General features: G+C 39.2%; 1 protein-coding gene across 12 annotated transcripts in view; it reads right to left on the bottom strand.

The window, feature by feature from the left end:
* baz2ba (bromodomain adjacent to zinc finger domain, 2Ba) overlaps positions 1-21,173 on the bottom strand; it is a 97,337-nt gene that overhangs the window by 17,717 nt on the left and 58,447 nt on the right. For 3 of the 12 annotated variants that reach the window (XM_081379782.1, XM_081379778.1, XM_081379783.1), the window contains exons 4-22: positions 20,861-21,061; positions 20,213-20,368; positions 19,628-19,833; positions 19,279-19,488; positions 18,350-18,946; positions 12,111-12,705; positions 11,399-11,689; positions 9,007-9,067; positions 7,544-7,652; positions 7,177-7,278; positions 6,423-6,639; positions 6,241-6,333; positions 6,093-6,154; positions 5,843-5,908; positions 4,942-5,007; positions 3,421-3,465; positions 2,994-3,020; positions 1,024-1,089; positions 609-749 (exon numbers count right to left, since the gene is read on the bottom strand). In XM_081379782.1, coding sequence (XP_081235908.1) covers positions 609-749; positions 1,024-1,089; positions 2,994-3,020; positions 3,421-3,465; positions 4,942-5,007; positions 5,843-5,908; positions 6,093-6,154; positions 6,241-6,333; positions 6,423-6,639; positions 7,177-7,278; positions 7,544-7,652; positions 9,007-9,067; positions 11,399-11,689; positions 12,111-12,705; positions 18,350-18,946; positions 19,279-19,488; positions 19,628-19,833; positions 20,213-20,368; positions 20,861-21,061 — 3,311 coding nt within the window. Of the gene's footprint in view, positions 1-608; positions 750-1,023; positions 1,090-2,987; positions 3,021-3,420; positions 3,466-4,941; positions 5,008-5,842; positions 5,909-6,092; positions 6,155-6,240; positions 6,334-6,422; positions 6,640-7,176; positions 7,279-7,543; positions 7,653-9,006; positions 9,068-11,398; positions 11,690-12,110; positions 12,706-18,349; positions 18,947-19,278; positions 19,489-19,627; positions 19,834-20,212; positions 20,369-20,860; positions 21,062-21,173 lie in introns of all 12 variants that reach the window. The other 9 variants (XM_081379789.1, XM_081379788.1, XM_081379784.1 and 6 more) reach the window with 9 other exon arrangements.

The raw sequence follows: 21,173 nt of genomic DNA on the forward strand, positions 1-21,173 counted from the left end.
AAAACATGCATACTATACAGTTATTGCAGCCTTTGATTTGATAATCACACCAAGCTATGTCCTGATTATTGTGCAGCCCCATTTATTTATTTTACTTTTACATTCAATATAATTAATTATTAGCTTTTCATCAACACACGAACCCCCTTGCAGTTCCTTCATGAACCCCTGTTTTGGAAACTCAGTTCTAGATAAAACAATAATTAGAGTATGTTTAATTTTTTTTATTTATAAGAAATTAAGCAGCTGCCATTATATTTTATGTAGGGGGTCCTTTACAAGGAGATCATACAAATTTGGGGTCATTAGCATCAAAAAGTTTGATCCAAGATACAAGGGTGCAAACTTTCAGCAAAGTCCTGTCTCCATCACCACTAGGTGGCAGTATTCTGTCTCAGGTGAATTCACTGTAAAGAGTTTTGGTAAGATTCGGTGTATGACATCATACCTCTGAGAGTTCTGATTGGATGAGTCTTTCTGTTAATGGCTCATTTATCGATGAAACGCAAATCTTACACAAACAAGCATTCTAAAAACTGGTTTTATAAATGATTATTAACGTTGATGCAATGCAAAACTTTTTCTGGTTTGGCCTTATATTCAATTACCTTGTGATCTGTCAAACACATGTCTTCATTGGGTTTCTTCATCTCACGGATCAACTCCAACTCCAGCCTCCGGAGCTCCATTTTCCGCTCCTTGTTGAGACGTTTCTCATCACGTTTCTCTTGCCTGAGGCGTTCACGCTCCTGAGGGGTGGAAGAGAGGCTTTACTAACCGGTTGGATGCCAAATCAGCCGTGTTTGACATTAGGGTTTTATGTTCTACAAGAAAACTTTGTTTCGGAGTGTGAGGAATGTTTAGGCTACTTTATCGAACTACATCAAAATTATTTGGCAAACACATTCAGGGAGCGTAAGCAGAGCAGGTAGACGTGACATGTGAGAAAGCCTTGAGGTGCAGAGAGGAGAGTGGAGTGGTGAAGGACAGTGTTCCTTTATTTATTTATTTTGTTTTGCACACCTCAGCTTTTTTCCGAGCCTCCACAGCTTTCATTAGCATAACGTGCTGTCTCCTCCTCTCCCTCTCCTGAAAAGACAGAATGATTCCATCGTTCAGTGGAGGAAAGCAGAGCATACAGATCCACACAGAGAAAACAAATGAAATATAAAAGCCAGAGACAGACGATAAAACTGATCAGCGTGGTTTAGCATGTTGCACAGAAAGAGAGAGAGAAAAAGTAGGTGAAGAACAGACATATTGCCATGGCCAGGATGAGGCAGCCACAAAAACATGTGTTACAGCTGATCGGACGGAAACAAAAGAGCGAAAAGAAAAGCCACAGATGTAATGGGCAGGTCAGAGGAGGAAAGCTGTCGGTGCATCTTGAGTTAGATTAGCGTAGCTACTGTTACAAGCTAACAAGGGAAAATAAAGCAGATTTCCCTCAGTTCTTACAGTGAAGCACATTGCTCTGTCACTGTTATTATGGATTTACAGTCAACATGAAATCAAAATCGCCCCTATTTACTTCCTTAATACACGTTTCTGGTATCTTTCTTTAAACGTAAAACTTGCAAATAACTACTTTACAGTTGTAATGGCTGCATTTAAGTCCACTTTATTACGCCCTTCCCTCACTAACTTCCCTCCGTCTCGTTCAATTGGATGCACGTCATTGTTTATGTCGCACGAGTGCCTACAACCAGTGGAACACCCAAGGCCCTTGATCACTTGTGGGTAAATTAAGTTGCGAGTTGATGTTATGATGTCACAATTGTATTGAATTGTGGTCTATGGATCTGTCCAAATAAACTTCCCTCATCCACTTGACGAAGTTGAACGCACTTCAAAGTAGCAGCAGGGATTCCCCCGAGGGCAAGTGCTTAGGGTAGTTTGCAAGTGTGTGTGTGTAAAAGTGGAGTTAAACGCAGTCAATGTTAATTTGCACTCAGTAATTTGTTGTTTAGGTTGTGCTACTGATGCCTTGGATTCATGCTGACATTTAGTGGTGTGGATGTAGCATCATCCAAGTTGTCCCCATGAAGAGATCTGCTCCATGTAAATTACAACTTTTATTGGGCTATTGATATGATTAGAGGTTTTATCTTATATGAGTCTATATGATTTTTAAATATACTTATGTACTAAGTACTATAATAAAAATCTTAAATTAAAGAGTGCACCATTAACCAATAGCCAAATCATTATTTATTCATTGTTTTAGAAAACTCACATTCTGGTTTGGCTACATTATAGTATGGAATATCCACATAATTTGTTAAATATCTTATTTCGCTTGGAAAACGTGACAGTAAGGAAATAAAATGGGATGCGGATGGCGTTTCATGTTGACTTTAAGGATAAAGCCAATTAGAGTGATATTTTCATTTCTGACCCACAGATGGCATGGAATGTACAACAGAGGGAAGTGTGAGTTTCCTCAAATTCTCTCATTGGTCAGGCACTATGACCTTTGACCTGTACTGATGATCTCACGGGCGGGACAATCAGCACGGTGCAAATGCAACATTGTGACAAATAGTCTGCCACAACAACATACACGCACACACACACACCAACACTCACATTTTCACAGCGGTAATGATAATATACAATATTGGGATGACTTTACACGTGGAATGAGGGTGTGTGGCACTTTCCACCAATGAGAGTATATACTCAACAGGCTCCATAGACACAAACACGCACACACACACACACACACACACACACACACACACACACACACAAGGCACAGGCCTGCTGCATCAAAGCCGTTTTCTCTCATTGACACACATAGCAGATGTAGGCGATGCAGTTTTTTCTTTTGTTCTCTTTTTTTTTTTTTTGCTTGAAAAGCCATGCAGAAGGAAAATGTAGTTTTGACAGCAGCCAGTGCTACATTTAAACATGTGCTGCTATGACATCATATCACAACCAGGATTCACGATGCGAGTGTTAGGTGTACAGAAGATGAAACATACCCATACCATATCTAGTCTATGCCTCTCCATCTCCTGAGAGAGAGAGTTGGCAGAGTATTATGAGACAGAAAAAAAATCACAGCGTCATTTAAAAAGAAAAGGAAAAAAACAAACAAACTCAAAACTTTAGCCTGTAACCCCAAAGAGACAGACCCCACTCCCAAAAAAGCATGGAAATTAACCAAGAGAAACAGCAGAAAGTTAAAGACAGAACCACATGAGACTCGCCACTTCTAACATTGGGCATAGGCTGAACAAATCTATTTTAGGACACTTTTAAACCCATAATGCACTGCATTTCAGATGGTGACTGTGAACTCTACAATAAAATATTGCTCTTTCCTTCCCTTTCTCCTGCATTTTATAGCAAAAATCAGTACTACTAAATAAATGGCCATTATGAGACCTATTATTTATAAGAGTGGTGACTGACCTGGTGCTTGAGAATAACAGCCTGTTGGCGTCTCATCTCCTTCTCCTACAAACACAGAACATAAAAACGATTCAACGCTGCACCAAAACACTCATTATGACACCGTCTAAAAAGAAACCACCAATCAGAGTCTTGTCTCGGCCTTCAGTCCTAACTGTGAGGCCTATGAATGCAAGAGCATTCTTTTGGGATTTAAATACTACATGAAATTGTTCGATTAATGCCATTTGCTTTGCTCTGTTGGCTAGTGAAGCAGGTTGGGTAGATTTCAAATATTTTGATGCTACAGATCCCCAAATATGATGATCCACTTGTGAGGGACTCCTTTCCTAAATGTAAAGGCAGCTAGCTACTTTTATGCATAAACGTGATTAAAAACTAATTTATACTGTGTGAGAAAAATGTGTGTGATGTTGTAAAGACAACGATATTAAATAACTACCTTTTATATTGTCATTTTACTACAGCAAATTGTTAATATATTATCGTAAACATATTGCATTATAAAGTTTCTCCAGATTGCAGGTGAAAAATTCCTGATTTAATAAACTACCGTTCAAAAGTTCGGGGTCGGTAAGACTTTGAAATGTATTAGAAAGAACTTATGCTTTCCAAGGCAGCTTTTATTTTATTAAAAAGTAAAAACGGTAACATTGTAAAACATTACTACATTTTTTAAATTGTAATTTATTCCTGTGATGGCAAAGCTGAATTTTCAGCATCATTACTCCAGTCTTCAGTGTCACATGATCCTTCAGAAATCATTCTAATATGCTGATTTGGAGCTCAAGGAACATTTCTTATTATTATTATTATTAATGCTGAAAACAGTGCGGCTTAATATTTGTGTGGAAACTGCTGTCTTTTTTCAGGATCCTTTGATAAATAGAAAGTTCAAAAGAACAGCATTTATCTGAAGCTTAATTTACTGAATGATTGAATGATTAAAGAATCGAATGTGTAATTGCTGAATAAAAGTAATTCCTTTAAAAAACGGTAGTGTATATAAACCATTTTTATAAAAATACAATATGGGAAATAACAATATTGTGACATACTGTTATTGTGATATTTAAAATCTACAGTATGATCAAAGTGTTATATGGTGTAAATAATTGTATGTGTGTATATGATACAAGATGGCTGCACATCTAACAGACATGGACAAAAAGTAATAAAACTCAACACAAAACTTGATTTAAATAAGGGAGGCTATTTCGAGCAGGTTGTGTATTCCAGTGAGGGCCCCATGTGTACAAGACATAAAAAGATGCACTGTGCATTTTTCATTTTAAACAACAACAGCGAAAACCCAGATGTCAAGCTAATTTTCCCCAACAGGCCAGCAGACGTTAGTCAAACAGAGGCTCTGCTTCTTTGTTGTGGCCGAGGAATGTTAATGGTAGGTGCGAACGACGGAAGTTTTCTGGGGTGGGTTTGGGTGGGGGGGGGGATTTCCACGGCGATGATTCATGGTGTGCAGAGTAGGTGTGTAGCATCTCTTCTCACTCACAAACTGACCTTTATTCGCTTTTCCGCCTCCAACATTTTGGCATTGGCAGCCTCCTCTCTCTTTTTACGCTTTGCCTGCCAATGCAAAACAGGTCTGGGTCAGACCAGTGCTGCCGTGCTGAGTATAAACCTAAATTAAACATGCTAAACCAACATCTGTTTTATTTATAACTTATACTAACAGTTTGATTGATGAGTCTGGGAGAGGAAAAGTGAGAGCTCGCATCCAAAACATTCACACACACACACACACACACACACACACACACACACTCAGGAAAGCCCTTCAGTCTCAAGTCTTGCCATTGTTGCGCTAGCTCTAGCTACAGATCACTGCGTCAGTGATTGAGAATGTTTTCTCCTTAAGTCTGTGTCAGAATCAACCCTCAGATCTTCAAAACTATTCAATATTCCTCGGGCTCTGACAACGGCAATATAAAAAGAAAGCAAAGGCGAATTAGCTGAAAATTTAAATGCGTAATTACAAACAGCAAGAAATCCTGTTCAGAATGGCTTGCCAAGCGTGTCAGCTCCAATTTGATTTTGCCCAGCTAAAACACTTTTGAAGCTTCTATAATTGGGTGAGTAAAGTAAACAGTGTCTTCCTCCAGCTACTTATGCAAGAACTGCCATTGTCTGATGAAAAAAAAAAATTATGTCTAATTTACCTCTGGTTTGAAACACAGGAGGCAGCAAATTTAATATTCAAAAACTGTCCACCAAAACCAATTTAGCATTAGTCCTGACAAAAATTATGCAGAATTCACAGCCCCAAAATGCTGGTGAGTGATTCTTCTGTGGTCCGGGTTCCATGTTAAACAGGAACTGAAGGAGGTGGTGTGTATTTTAAGAATGTTAAGCCTATTTCAACTCTTTTCATTTATTATTTTTTCCCGCAGTCACTTCATACCTCGAGAATCTGCTGTGCGCGGAGTTCCTTCTCCATACGGATTTGCTGAATACGCTTTATCTTTTCCTGGTAGGAGAGGAGGAGGAAGTCTGTTAATTGAAAGTGCTGCTGTGCATTTAAAAAAGTCGAATGGCAGCCAAGCTGCAGTCGTAGAAGCACCATCAGTTTCCGTTTGAAATGAACCCTTACAATCTCATGTGACGTGACCCTAAGACTGACCGAAAACCTAAGGTTTCCTTCTCAGACTCACCTGCTGTTTGAGAATCTTCAACTGTTCCTTTTGCTTCCTCCTCTCCTCTGCAGCCATGATGGCTGAACGAGAGATATAGAATGAGGTTTCAGCGAGATGTATGAACATCTTTGTGAGCAATAGAGTGGTATTCATAAGCGCGGATTACCTTGCTGTTTACGGGCCTCCTTGGCCGCCCGTGCGAGTGCCTGTTTCTCTAGTTTCCTCATGAGCTTCATCTGAGCCGCCTGCCGGGCGATTTCTATGATGAAAACAGACAAATCCCTTACATCAATATGAATACATGCATTTTTGTCTATGAATGAGATAAGTCAAACAGTAGCACTTTACCCTGAGCCTCAAGCTTGCGCAATAGCTTGGCCTCAGAGGGGCTTGGGAATTCGCTCTCTCCTAGATTCGGAGGGCGGCCCTTTCGACGGCGGCTGCCCGAACCCTCACTGCCGCCCCTCGGCTGCCGCTCAGTGCTGGGCGGACGACCTCGCCGGCCCTCCATGGCCAAGATATGAGGGATGACCTCTTCCTCTTTCAGAAGAGCCCACTGCAAACCCTGCGGGGAAGCAGGGGACAGAGGAGGGTCAGACTAATGAAGACGACGGTAAAAACACAGAAACTTTCCTAATTTAGTGCCACATCGCTAATGATCACGTAACCCTAATATCACTAAACACTACAATAATGAATTGGTAATATTCTGAAAGGTTATTCTCATTGCAGATCCAATTTTAGCAAATGAATTAAAAGCATGAAAAATAGTCAATTTTTGATTTAAATTTTAATCAATAAACTTTAAAACTTTAGCTCCTCCGTATCTTTAATCTTAAGAATCTCTTTCAACACACATGACAGACAAAACATGAAGTAACACCCTGTGGAAACAACGAGCGCTGATTATTGCACAGACTCCCTACAGTTTAAAAAGGGGAAATTCAGGCTATCGGGGTTCAATCAAATTCCCTGCCCTGTTCAAGATGAAAGAGAGATACAGGGAGAGCGAAAGAATACGAGCGAGAGAGACAGAGAGAAAAAAAGAACATAGAACACAAAAAAAAAAAAAAAAAAAAAAGAGGAGATGAAAGGCATTCACCTGGGGTCCTTCTCTGGCTTCATAGAAGTCACCAACCCTTATTTTTGCACTGAAGCTAAAATTATCACGTGTGATGTCAGTTATTCCGTATCTGGACAGATACTACAGAAGAGAGAATAATAGTGATTTTGTCAGACAGGACATCCAGAGAGCCATTAGCACTATCATGGTACCAAACTCAAAGCAGCCTAGCACACTTGCCAAAACAGTGCATAGCTAGCTAAAGTGACCAGATCATTCAAGTAAACTGCTGGATCTTACAATAACTGCTAATGGTGCACTGGGAGAGGGGTTTAACGGGAGGGGAGTGAGGCTACCTGAGCATTTGGGGGGGTCTAAGCGAGAGGAAGCAGGGAAGACTGGTTACCTTTACGACATCCGGGTACTGTCGCAGTCGCTTGCCGCACGGGGAGTAATACGCAACGTCTCCCTGCAGCCGACCGGCCACTGTTTTCATCCTGGTCTCTCTTTGCCAGCTAGAACAATGTCATACACGTTGAAGAAAAACACTTGTGTTTATCATAGTGCACAAACTTAAAAAAAAAAAGGCTTATTTTTAGGCTATTTTATTTTGTATTGTAATTTTATAATACCATGGATTTATTTATTTTTAACGGCAGATCAGCAGCAAGATTATCTTCATGGCAAGAACAAAGCGAATAAAAAACATCATACAATTAACAAAAAACATTTAAGATTAATACAAGACAAAAATTCTAAAATACATTCAGGTGATACCTTTTTAAAAATACATCGGTTAAACATATCGCTGAGTAAAAACATATAAAACGGTGCAGTCCAGAAAATATGTTATCCCTTGACAGTCAAAGGAAGGCATGATGGTGGTTCTTCACCTTTCAGTCGTTTAAATCTTGAATGCTAAACGATACCTAGTAAAAACAACTTACCTACGTACCTATAGATTTGAAAATACTTCTTATACTAGAATTTATTTCATGCAACTTGTTTCTGTGGCATTCACATGTACCTTGATTATACCATGACATCATGTAAATAATACATATGAATGCAAATATGATAGTCATTCAAAGAACCATTAGCCTGGGAAAACCCAGACTACTTCCGGCGAATTTTAATTCTCTCTTCAGGATAGTCTGGAGAAGAGCCCATTCAAACTCATTACTGTGCCGCTGAAATCGCGGCACCAATCAGAAACGTTTGGGGAGGGATTTACATGCAACGCATTCTCATCCTAGGGCGTCATAATACTGACGCTTTTGAAATTTCTTTAATATCCGACGCAAAGGGCACCCTTTAGCGTCAACATGTGACGCCGGTTGCCGCCGTGAAACATCACTCGTTTGAATCATAGACAGTATATAAACGAATCAATTATCGCGTCTGTTTTGAACGATTTAAACTTACCGTTTTCGTTAAAACCGGAGCAAAGAACAACCCTCGAAGCATACGGCATCCCCTTCATCGATCTGATTGGTTTTAAGACTATACAATTACGCCCAGATGAATTTGAGCTACGTCAGTTGGTGACGCCCCTTTGGAAATGATTTGTATACATAGCTTCCCCAGACCCTATACTCAGTTTCAACTGAGAAGGGTCTGGTTTTAACCAGGCTAAAGAACCATGGTATTACACCATAATAGTGCAATGGTGCCGTCACAGTCCTTGTTTGAATGGGTTTGTAATAATAGAGAAAATAATTCTGATTTGAGGAGAATATTTACTTAGCTGCAGTTTTAATGTGATGTTTATATGATACTGCGCTCAGTTGTTTTAGAAGCACAGAATGCAGATCTGCAGTTAACAGGTGTTGAGTCATGCTGCCACCAGCGTGTCATATTTAAACGTACCCCATTTCCAGCGGAATCCGTAAATCATCTTCATTCATCACTCGCTTTCTCTTCGCAGAGCCTGAGACAAGACAACAGCCAGACAGACACACACACATACGCATTTTAAATAAACCGTTTCATCATCTCTTACAAATTACAATTCACATAATGAGCAAACAACATCAAATAAAACCTCGATTTTTTATTTGTTCTGCTTATGATGGTGCCTGCATGCATAAAACCCACCTCCACCAGATCAGGGGATTGCAATGCGATTGCTAAGGCGTCCTGAATGGTTTTTACTAGGGGTTCACAAATATTACAATTCTGGCCAATAGCGATAAGGCTAATTATTTTCATGTTTCGGCAGATAAACCAAAAAAAAAAAAAAAACTATTATAAATGGTATACAAGTTAGTTTAAATGAATAAAAAATAAAACACAAACTAAGATCATGTAAATCTAGGCATCATAACATTCTAATTTAAAGCATGAAAAATGGATATTAATTTTGAGATTTGCTAAAGATTACATGTAACACTGTTATTAACTTATTGGTGTTTTTTAGTTTAAAAAAATCTCAAGTAAAAATAGGACAAATGAGCATGAACAATAAAATATGCAATATTGGCTGATGTTATTTACACTACCATGCAAAAGTTTGGGTCAGTTTTTGTTTTCTTTCAAAAAAGTAATACTCCATTCAGAAAGGATGCATTATGTTGATCAAAAGTGACAGTGAATACATTAATAATGCAAGACAAGATTTCAAATTTCAAGTAAATGCTGTTCTTTTGAACTAATAAATTAATCCTGAAAAAAAGATCCCCGTTTCCATGAAAATATTAAGCAACACAACTGTTTTCATCATTAATAAAAATAAATGTTTCTTGAGCACCAAATCAGCATATCAGAATGATTTCTGAAGCATCATGTGACACTGAAGACTGGAGTGATGATGCTGAAAATCCAGCTTTGCCATTACAGGAATAAAATTACATTGTAAAACACATTAAAATATAAAAACATTTTTTAAACCTGTAATAATATTTCAAAATATTGCCATTTTTTACTGTATTTTGGATCAAGTAAATTTAGCAGAAAAATCTCACCAACCGCAATCTTTTGAATGGTATGGTATACAAAATCAATAGATACCAATAATTAAAAAAAATTGCCCAATATTTGATATGGTACCTATTTATTATGCATACCTAGTTTTTAGTGTCAGTGTTTTTAGAAGTCAATTTGTATGATGTTTTTGATAGTTTCTTCAAAGTCAAAAGAACCCAATCTCAAGTCTCAAGATTGGTATATTTTGGTTCATAGATATGACTTAAACATGACCTCCTGTGTGTTAAATTGATGGAGTACTTTAGCCTAATTTCTTTTAGGCAGGAAACACCTGATCGCATAATAGTAAAAGTAATAGCTCTCCTAAACAAGCAGCATGATTTAAGGGTATGATTTACTCCCGAAGCACAAATGATGCAAGACGAGCTACACACTCACGTAGAATGCTTTGGAATAGGGTGATGTTCAAAATATGATTAATAGCAATAGTGACACTAACAAAAACCACAGGAAGAAACTAGCAAAATCATATCGCTCAAATCTCTCCTTCAGAGAAGGGAAGTCTGCAGACATAACGGGCGATAAGTGAATCTCTCAGCAGCTCAAATAATAATCCAAAAACAAATCACAGTAACTCTTCTCAGCTTATTACAGATTCCTCGCACTTTTCAATGGACACAATTCTGCTATATTAGAATAAGTGTTTCATTCCATCGCGGTGAGGGATGCTGAACGCCATCCAAGAGCAGATGCACTTCTGTGCCATGTTTGCTGGATTTGAGAGTGTTTTGTTTAACAAATGTCTCTGTTAGCTTCGGAAGGAAAAAGCAGATTAAGTCAGCCAAACAGAGTTGGTTGATGTGCCTCAGCTAACAGGTTAAAGCAAACACGGGTACCGGGGTTAACCCAGACACCGCACAAAGAGCTCTTGTTACCAGCTACATTTACCTAACCCTAAACCTGACCCTGTATAAACCAAACACAAGAGGAAAACAATTAATGGAAACCATGTCAAATTAATTCTGCTTAGTTTTTTTTGTTTTTCCTGGAATACAGGCCAGATACAATGGCTAGGTCCAAGGACACACACCCAAATAGACGGGAGCAAAGGGAGCCCAGTGATGCCAGACGCCATCATTTATCTTTCTAAAAATAGACACTCCGTCATCTGAGTGTGACAGCCCGCACAGACAAATACACAAACAAAAGGGCATGCGCTAACACACAACACATATTCAACTCCGTGCACACTTTTGATACGGACAGAGCTCCGAAGGAAGGTGTCATGCATATATAGTTTTGGTTTATTTATAGTAATAACGTTGCCTGTGGTTACCTGGAGAGGTGCCAACAGAGTACGATGAGGAGGGAGAGCTGTGATAGGTCAAGGCACCGGAGCTGCTCACAATGGTGGGCGTGGCCACACTGGAGGGCTTAATGACTTGGAGGTTTAGTGGCAGACAGTCAGACAGGCTGTGATTGGTGGAGGAGTTAAGATGGGAAAAGCCCTTGCTGAGTTTCTGAGGAGTCTTCTCTCCATCTGTGTCCATCTCCATGACTTCATCCTTACGCTTCTTTTTGCCACCCTCTGAACCGTTCATCTCACTATCTGAATTACTGTCCGACTCTGAGAAATAGAAGGTGAGAGGAGAGGACATGAGACGGCGTTTACGGCATTGATCATTATTACGTCTTGTGTCACTGGTCGCACCAAAGAGCCAAATTAAAGGCAACTTGAAATAGAAATCACAATAACAACGTATTTAACGAAAGAATTCTTTCATTATTTATATAATGAAAGAATGTTCATTTCTGTAAGACCTTTCTTTAAATCAATGTCTTACAGAAATGAACATTCTTTCATTATTTCCTCACTCCAAACCCACAGAGTATCAAGTATCATGGAAATAGTTCATGGTATACACTATAAAAAAAGATTTTTCAAAGTTGTAAGTACAACAACGTTTTCTGGAGTATGTTTTGCACTGCAATACCATTTCAATCTTTCTTTTAATGAACTCACAAAACCACTCTTCTAGGCATCTCACCTGAAAGACTATCATCTGAGTCCTCTTCATCATCATCCTCTTCATCCTCCACATCATCATCCTCGTCGTCTTCGTCTTCAGCAGAGTCATCTGAGTCTTTGCTGCTGGGCAGCTCCTGCTCGGCTCCGCTGTGTTGAAACAGGTCCACCAAAGACTGCACCAGGTGGTTCTGGGATAGACCCCTCCAGGCCTCTAATGCTTTGGGAGTCTTGCTCTTCCGTGGCTCACGAGTGCGGTTAGGAGTGGGAGACGCAGAAGCGGGGCTCTTACGACCTCCTGTGCTGAGGTTGACGGGTACGTCTGAACGGGGTTTGGTGGTGAGTGCCAACGGCACATCTTGGGTGCTCTGGATGACTCCGTTGGGCTGGCCAAGACCCAGCAGGCCATGAGAGAAAGGCAGACTGGAAGAGGACAAGCCTTGCGCTGAGGGGGGTTTGGTCCTACCTGACGCTTCAGAGTTGAGTTTAAGAGGGAGCACAGAGGAGGATGAAGATGAGGATGAGGATGTGGGCACCCCTGCCCTCTTTTTTATCTTATATGGGTCCTGCTGTTTCTTCAACAGGAGAGGAAACGTCTGGTCCTGGGACAGGAAAGACTGCAGAAGGAAAAACAAAGAGAACGATGATGGAAAGTAAGAAAAGTAAGTCTATATCACATTCAGTTTTATGTTAAAAAAAAACTGTACACACCAAGGACAATAACTACAACTATAAAGTATAAATAATTAGAATCATTCTAATTCTATGAGAATATTAAAGACCGACACCACAGCTATAACAATAATGATACAGAGGAACGATATCATTGGAATCACTTTCAGAATATTTTTTTCCAGGTGATGAACATTAAAAACACTGCAAATCAATCCCAATCCACCCAACTTTATAGTATATAATCCAATATAGGCTAATATAGTTATGGTTATTCAGAAGTTATCTCTGTAGATATTGTCCTTAATGTGTATGGGTCTTGAGTCATATAAATAAATTCATAAATCAATATTCCATATGAGAGACTTTGTTTTCGTATACATTTTTGCGTAAAACTCACTTTTTTACTTAATTTGTTTATATCCATTTCTATTATCCATATCTATTTATCTATTTCTCGAAATCAATATTACAGCAAGTTCTGCTGCTGGGCAATGCTGTTTTCAAAACAAAATGGAACAAAACAGAATTTCCTTGAACGAAGCACATCTTCAGAGAAAGGGAGATATGTATACTGATAGCAAAGATGAGAGGAGGAAAAAACAACAAATTGACTGATAAACAAAGAGAGTGAGAGTGAGAGAGGGGAAAACAGAAGAGGAGATGTGGTAATTGTGCTGGTTGTCATGTGGCTTAAGTGCTGGTAGAGGAAGAGTGTGAGTGAGCATAATGCTGCTCTGACTCACTGAAACAGAGAACAACAGCGCGGCCATGACTCTATCAGCTCCACAACATTCATTAAGAGAGAAGGAATGCTCAAACTCTGCCTGCCTTCAACCGCTGAGCTCAATGGTTTGAGATCTTTATAGCACCATTATAGTTTCCTGACTCATGAACATGTTTGCTCTGAAATAATAAGAATCTGCACTTGCGAGAGTGTTTCTATGAGGTTGCTTGGGAATTGCCAAAGAGTCTTTAGAGTTTCTATGATGTTCTGGAGCCTGGAGTGGTCTGGAGTTCTGAAGTTTTTTAGCTTTTAGTATGAATATGTTAGCCTTAAGGTTATGAATAAGCTGGTGTGTTCCAAAACAATGACAAAATTCGCATTCAGGAGATATAAGCATTCAAATATTACAGTCTGACACTTCCGCTAAAATGGATCACGGATTTTTATGACATCACTGCAGACTTCAGCTTCTCATCACATCTTCTGTCCAATCAAATGCTCTCTAGAATCTAAAGCGCACCACACAAGCAATCCGTTGACGTGTCACAGAGCAATAAGGGTTGGAGATGTGTGTTCGGTTGCTCAAACGCTCGAGTTTTATTTCGTTTTCCAACTGTACGTTGGTTAAGAATTAAATGGCTAGAATTTATTCACACCTCTACTATTGAATCCAACATATCATCAGCGCTCGATTCGCTTCCATGTTGCTGTCAAGTACGACTTGCAGTCTGTGAGATAAACTAAACGCTATTGGCTATTTGAAAAGGGCCTCCCAATATGCCCCGCCTTAGCTTCCTGTTTCAGTGGAAATTACATCAACGCATCATACAAAGCTGCGCGTTCCAAGGCACTTCAGTGGGCCTTTAAGAAAACCATGTCGTATTAATTGTTTTCTTAAAGTCACAATGTACCAGAAGTAACGACAGATTTTTCTTTCATATTGCGACGTACATCTGAGTGAAACAGATTGTATTGAAAAGGAAAAAAAGGCAGGGTGGGGACTTCGTTCTATCCATCGGTTGTTGATTGGATGGAGGCAGATATGAATATGAGCTTGAAAGGGGGCGGGGATTATGTGGTTTCATCGGAAGATCGTGTTTTTGTTTGAAAATTTTGAGGTCACAAAATTAAAAATAAATAAATAAACATATGCACGGATTAATCATTCACAATACGATAAAAAACAACATGCATTTAGAAAACAGATTTTGTGAATTTCCATTTCATGCCGACTTTAAAGGTCCCATTGCATGGATTATGTTATTATTTTAGAATGTTTACTGGGGTGCCCTTATAATGTTAGTGTGTTTTTTAGATCAAAAGTTATTATAATTTAGAAATAAAAGGCATACTTCCTAGCCTGATTTTAGCCTCTGATTTGAACGCTCTGTTTGAAGGGGCGTGTCTGCTGTGAGACTTCAGTGTAAACGGCAACGCCCACTGCTGTGATTGGCTGACATGCTTCCATTTGAAATATTTAGCATTAACATTACATGTGGAACTCTCTCGAAAACTTTTACTATTACAGCTATTATACGTTTTTACTATTACAACTATAGGGATTAACGAATCGTGAGAAGTTTTTTTAAGTATTAAGATCTATTCCTATCACATAAAAGGTTGCAGTGATGAGCATTGAGCAGATGACAGTCTGTTGATCGCAGTGGTGGACAGTAACGAAGTAAATGTAATTCGTTACTGTACTTAAGTAGTTTTTTTGTGTATCTGTACTTTACTTAAGTATTTAAATTTTGGAAGACTTTTACTTTAACTCCACTACATTTCGAAGTCAAATATCTTACTTTTTACTCAACTACATTTTCAAAATCAGTCGTTCCTTTTTATTTATGAGTGGATAAAAACTTAACTGGTCAAACGAGCCACCAATCACTAGCCTACAACGTGCGTGCTTTGTTTTGAAGTTGCCTTGGCGCTTTCTGCGTGAACCAGAGCTGTTAAATATGAGAGTTGCGACCATAGACAGTATAAGGTTGCGACACACTAGGCTTGTTCGACTTGAACCGGAGCTGCACAGACCGATCAGTTTATGACATCGCGAGAGTGATTGAAAAGCATACAGAGCCGTCTACTACACTAGTACACTCTAATCGATCTCGCAGTATTTTAATATCATTCGAATGGTCTGTGCAGTGTGCAGCCGCTGTGATCTCGCCGCCGCGCGGTCACGTGATTCGTGTAGCTCTCAATAGTTCCAAACAAATCGCGTTGCCAATGATTTTAAGCGGGGCAGAGCAATTATTTTAATTATTTTATTATAATTACTATTATTGCAGCAATTATCGGTAAATATTGACGCATAATGAGCATTGCTTATTACGTTGACACTAAAATTACTTGCATATAATAGCATTTTTTTTTCTGGGGAGTAGCAGAAACACTGCATTAATACGTTTTGGTGTTTTGGAAGGAAATAGGCTGCTCCCATAACGTAGAAAAAAAAAGAAAAAAAATATATATATATATGTATATATATATATATATATATATATATATATATATATATATATATATATATATATATATATATATGTATGTGTATAAATGTGTGTGTGTGTGTGTGTGTGTGTGTGTGTGTGTGTGTGTGTGTATTTAATGGTATTGTGCAGGTTTATGTGAATGTATCATAACATTAGGATGTTTATAATAGGCCTATTATAACCATAGATGCTCGTGAAAATATATATACAGTAATACTGTAAATGTATTATACCTTATGGGAACAGTCCCCTTCCGTCCAAAATTAAACACACAAAAAATGTATTCAATTCAAAAATATATATAATATAAATATATATAGAGACTAATTAATGTCATTTTATTAATAGATTGATGTGCCAAGAGTGACATTGGAGTCTTCACATAGACTGAGTTAAGCAAGAGTCTTGTGACAAAAATTATAATAGGACATTATAGCCATAAAAAAATCATAGTACTTGGATACTTAAGTACATTTGAAGGCAAATACTTTTGTACTTTTACTCAAGTGAATGTTTAAAGGCAGCACTTCTACTTTTACTTGAGTAATATTTTACCTTGAGTATCTTTACTTTTACTCAAGTACATGGTATGTGTACTTCGTCCACCACTGGTTGATCGTGTGAATGAAGATCTTATCATTGCAACGCAGTTTCTGCACTCTCACTAATGATTTCACCAATGCAAACATGAGGTAAGTGCAGTAAGAGCTTCGTTGTGCAGTGTAACAGCGTCATTGATTTCATAACGAGTTTTGGCAAGTGTCCAGATAAACTTGCGCTGTGTGATTGACAGCTTGGGCGATTGGAAAGGGATTGTTCTTTGATCACTTTCTGTAAATATATATATATATATATATATATATATATATATATATATATATATATATATATATATATATATATATATATACATATATATATATATATATATATATACATATATATATATATATATATATATATACAGATATATATACATAACTGTGATATATATATATATATTTATCACAGTTTAAGTAATATTATTTTCATCCTACTAAGAGAAACGACGTGAGGTTGATCGTTTAGTCACTGGCTTGATTTACTGATGCATAAACAGTATTGAACGACTTTGAGAGAAAGATTATCCGTCTGAACTTGAACAATTACACATCAGAAATTCACATAACCCACTGGTTCTTCAGAGGCTCGGATGTAGGAACTATAAAAATACTTTTGTGTTATTTTGTACATCCAAACACTGAGCAACTGCCATGCTCCGCTCGTTTGCAAGCCATGATGTCTCTCGAGGAACAACCAATATCGCGCTCGCGCAGCTCATATTCTCATGGGCGGGCCAAATTCTTTTTGCGGGCAAAGAATAGAAAGGGGAGGTAACCTTTCCCCTTATGACGACATAAGGGGAAGATTTCTAGATTCGCCCGTCTGAGCTTTCATTTTCTCAAAAATACCCAGGGCTTGGTTTACACCCATCAAAACGTCTAGCCACTGGGGGACCATAGGCAGACTAGGGAAATTCATATTAAGGTTAAAAAACCTCATAAAGTGAAATTTTCATGCAATGGGACCTTTAAGGTTTTGTGCAACCAGGCCCCATTCCCTAGATATGAACTGGGTTTATGGACTGGGTCATTTCATTGTAATGAGTAACACTGTTGCTTGCCTTAGTAAGCACCACTAATAAAATCAAAATATTATGAAACTGTTCCACACCGTAACATAATAATACAATTACTCTAGTTAATTACAACAAGAAGAAAAAAACATATTAACCTCTTCAACAGTCATTTCAAGGCAACAAAAGGAGAGGTGAGGAAAAGGCACATTTATTATACTCATTTGCTGAAATCTGGCCCCTTAAGAAGTTATGGAGTTAATTGCCTGTTGGTTTTGCTTCAGTAATTCTAATAAAGCGATGCACATTGTCACTTTCATTTACCAACTAAAGCCACACAGTAGGGAAGCCAGTCCTACTGATAAGAGAATGGAGCTGTCCTTTCTGTCCTCTCCGCATTTCTGTCTTCAGCACATTCTCACACACACACAAACACACACACAAACACACACACACACACAAATAATTCTCTCTCCCACTCACATTCTCCCTCTCCGTTACTCTGACCTTTTCAAATAGGCTGGTCAATAAGGAGAGACACATCCTGAATACCAACAGCACCCTAAAAGCGATAATCCTAAATTGGCTTAAAAGATACGGACGGAAACTGTGGAGAATTTGCTTTAGCAGGTTTGCTTTTCTGGAAAATGAAAATGTGGACGCCGGCCTTGAGGGAAAAGTGAGATTAATGTATGGACTTGAAGGATGAACATTCTCACATTTCTCCAGCCAGACCGTGGCACACTCACCTGTTTCAGCCTGTAGTCAGCAGTGACTTGTGCCAGAGAACTTTCCAGAATCTTCCTGCTGGTCAGAGCATCCAGTGCTGGAGACTGGGACTTGTGGGAGGAAGCTTGAGATTGCGCCTTGAGGGAAGGGGTGAGTGGAGGCGGTTTGGGGGAAGAGGACAGGGGGAGGGGTTTTGGAGGGGAGGGGACTGATAGTGGTTTGGGGGAGGAGCATAACGAGAGTGGGAGGGGCTGAGGTGAGGAAGTGAGGGGCTTGGTAGAGGCTGAGGGGTTTTTTGGAGAGGAGTTAAGATGCTGTGGAGAATGTTTAGGAGAAACGTCTCGACGTGACTGTGCGATAAGCGCTAACGGTTTAGCGGCAGCAGCCAGGCCAGTGGACTGGATGACGCTGGTGTGGAGGGGTCTTTCCCTGGCTCTGCTGCCCGATAGAGACAGCAGAGGGGACTGAGACAGGGCTGGCGGTGGTGGAGAGCGATGTAAGTGCACCGGAGGAGAGGGCTCTAAAGGTGCACTGCCCGGCAGGCCTACATGGAAGTCCTGGGCCTCCAGCAGCCTGGCCTTTTCCTTCTTACTGAGCCCAGAGTTTGGTGTCACAATCTGGGCAAACGAGACAAGGAGAAGTCCACTTGTTGATTAAGGTTTTTACACCAAAAATAATGTAATACATAATGTGTTTTTACATTACTATTTTCCACCCTCACTGACCCTCAGCATTAAACAGGTTGTGTTTGTCACTCAGGACATAATAAACAACCTTTGTTATGTCATTTAGCAGATACTTTTATATAATATGACTTCCAGTGCACTGGAGCAATCTGAGGTTAAGAGCTTTACTCAAAGGCTCAGTGGTGCAATGATAGGATTCAAACCCGTAACCTTTTGGTTACACGCTGGAAAACAGTAATAAGCTAATATGAGCAGTGTCTTACTTTCATTTTCTTTTTTTTCTGCCGCTCCTTTTCCGAGTCTGACTCCTCGCTGTCTTTACTCTGCTCGTCTTCGTCTTCGTCATCATCATCTTCTTCCTCTCCAAGATCATCAATATCACTGCTGCTCACTCCGTCACTGTCAGTATCCAGCGATGATCCAGATTCACTCTCGCTTACGGCAGACCCCTCTACCTGCTTCTTACGGGCTTTCTGCATTGGTCGACACACATCAATGATTCAGCTTGTAAAACAGTTTTAATTAATTCAACAACAAACCATTAAATAATTGGTCATGTATATGTAGTGTTTGTGTGTTTGGACCACACACTGAGTTGCAATGACTTCGTACCTTCTCTTTAGTTTTCTGTGAGGGTTTCTCCTGAAGCTCCCCTGTGCTGTTGCTATGGTGACTGGCCTTGCGGTCGCGGGCTTTGGCGTTGAGTGTCCGGCTGTGCTCAGGGGGCCGGAGTGCGGGGGAGGGGGAGGCAGAAGCCGAAACAGTTCCTTTAGCCGCAGATGGAGACAGTGAACGACCATTCACAGCTCCATTCACACCTGCGCTCCAGAGAGTTTACATGAACCAGTGAGATGCTTTTAAGCTACGCAATTTGATTTGTTGCTACAAGTTAGAGAGACAAATCAAAATTTCCCTCAAAATATATACTATGTCAAATAGCCTTTGGCATGGATTTCTGAGACAAAAGTATAGGTTAAAACGGCAGAAGATCTCCTGATAAGCGCCTTATGAATTCAACACTGCAGGCGAATGCTCAAGGCGATGATTACTGTGAATACACCAGCCTGAAGGCTACATTACTGCTGCATTACTTTTGTTTTACTTTTGTTAAGAATTATTACTATATTGTTTCATGTTTAAGTCTGCCTCCGAGGGATATCATACATTCCCAGGAGGCAGATATAGACAGATTAGTACCTTTGGAGGCCTGACTGCTCTTGCTGGGTGTTTTGGATGTATACGGATTGGCCTCGTGGTTGTGAAGGGGTGGGGCGAACATAGGTGGCAGGCTCAAAAAAGGCGGGAAGAAAGCTGGAGGACTCCGTCCATGTGCTTCTGCTGCTCTCCACCATTCTGAGAAAAGAGAGAGTAAATTACCTTATAACATTAGGGTAGATAATCTAAATGAGACAGGACTGAAGTAAATATTAAATGATGATAATAATAATTTATTAATTTTTTCCAATCTAATTAAAATATATTGTATATTTATTACTAATTATTATTATTATTATTATAATTTAAACATTTAGATAATTATACTAAAATTATATTAAAATTGTATTATTATTGTTTTTTATAAGAATATTCATTTTATTATAAGAATATTACATTACTAATATTATTAATTAATGTTACTATTATTATTACTATTGAAAGTAAAAAAATATTATTCTAAATAATAATTATTCTCATTATTGTTATACTGTTATATGCTATTATAATACTATTACTTTATATTAGTGTCCGAATATTAAACTTTTGTGCTAATTAATTGCATGGGGCTTTGTGTCATCAGACCTTCGGTCATGAATAAACAGCCACCAACATTATACGCACACATACCTGAGAAGGCTCCTAGTTGTGGGTGAGCTGCGAGGGCAGCAGAGACCCCCAGTCCTCCTAGACCTCCAAACTCTGGGCGGGTCGTGGCCGGTGATAGCAAACCAAAGGCTGGGTGGGCCATGAGAGGGTACGCACTAGGCAAAGAGGTCATTGAGCTGACACTGAAGGTCTGGTCACTGCCCGTCAGTCCAAACAGAGGACCTGCCCAATCAAGCACACACATATACAAGACACCATTACACATTCAGCATTAGATACTCACACCATTTTGAAAGGTTAATGCTTAAAACAAGAAAATGCCACAGGGGAAAAA

The sequence above is a fragment of the Scardinius erythrophthalmus genome, assembly GCF_964197995.2.
Source record: "Scardinius erythrophthalmus genome assembly, chromosome: 12".
Lineage (NCBI taxonomy): Eukaryota > Metazoa > Chordata > Actinopteri > Cypriniformes > Leuciscidae > Scardinius > Scardinius erythrophthalmus.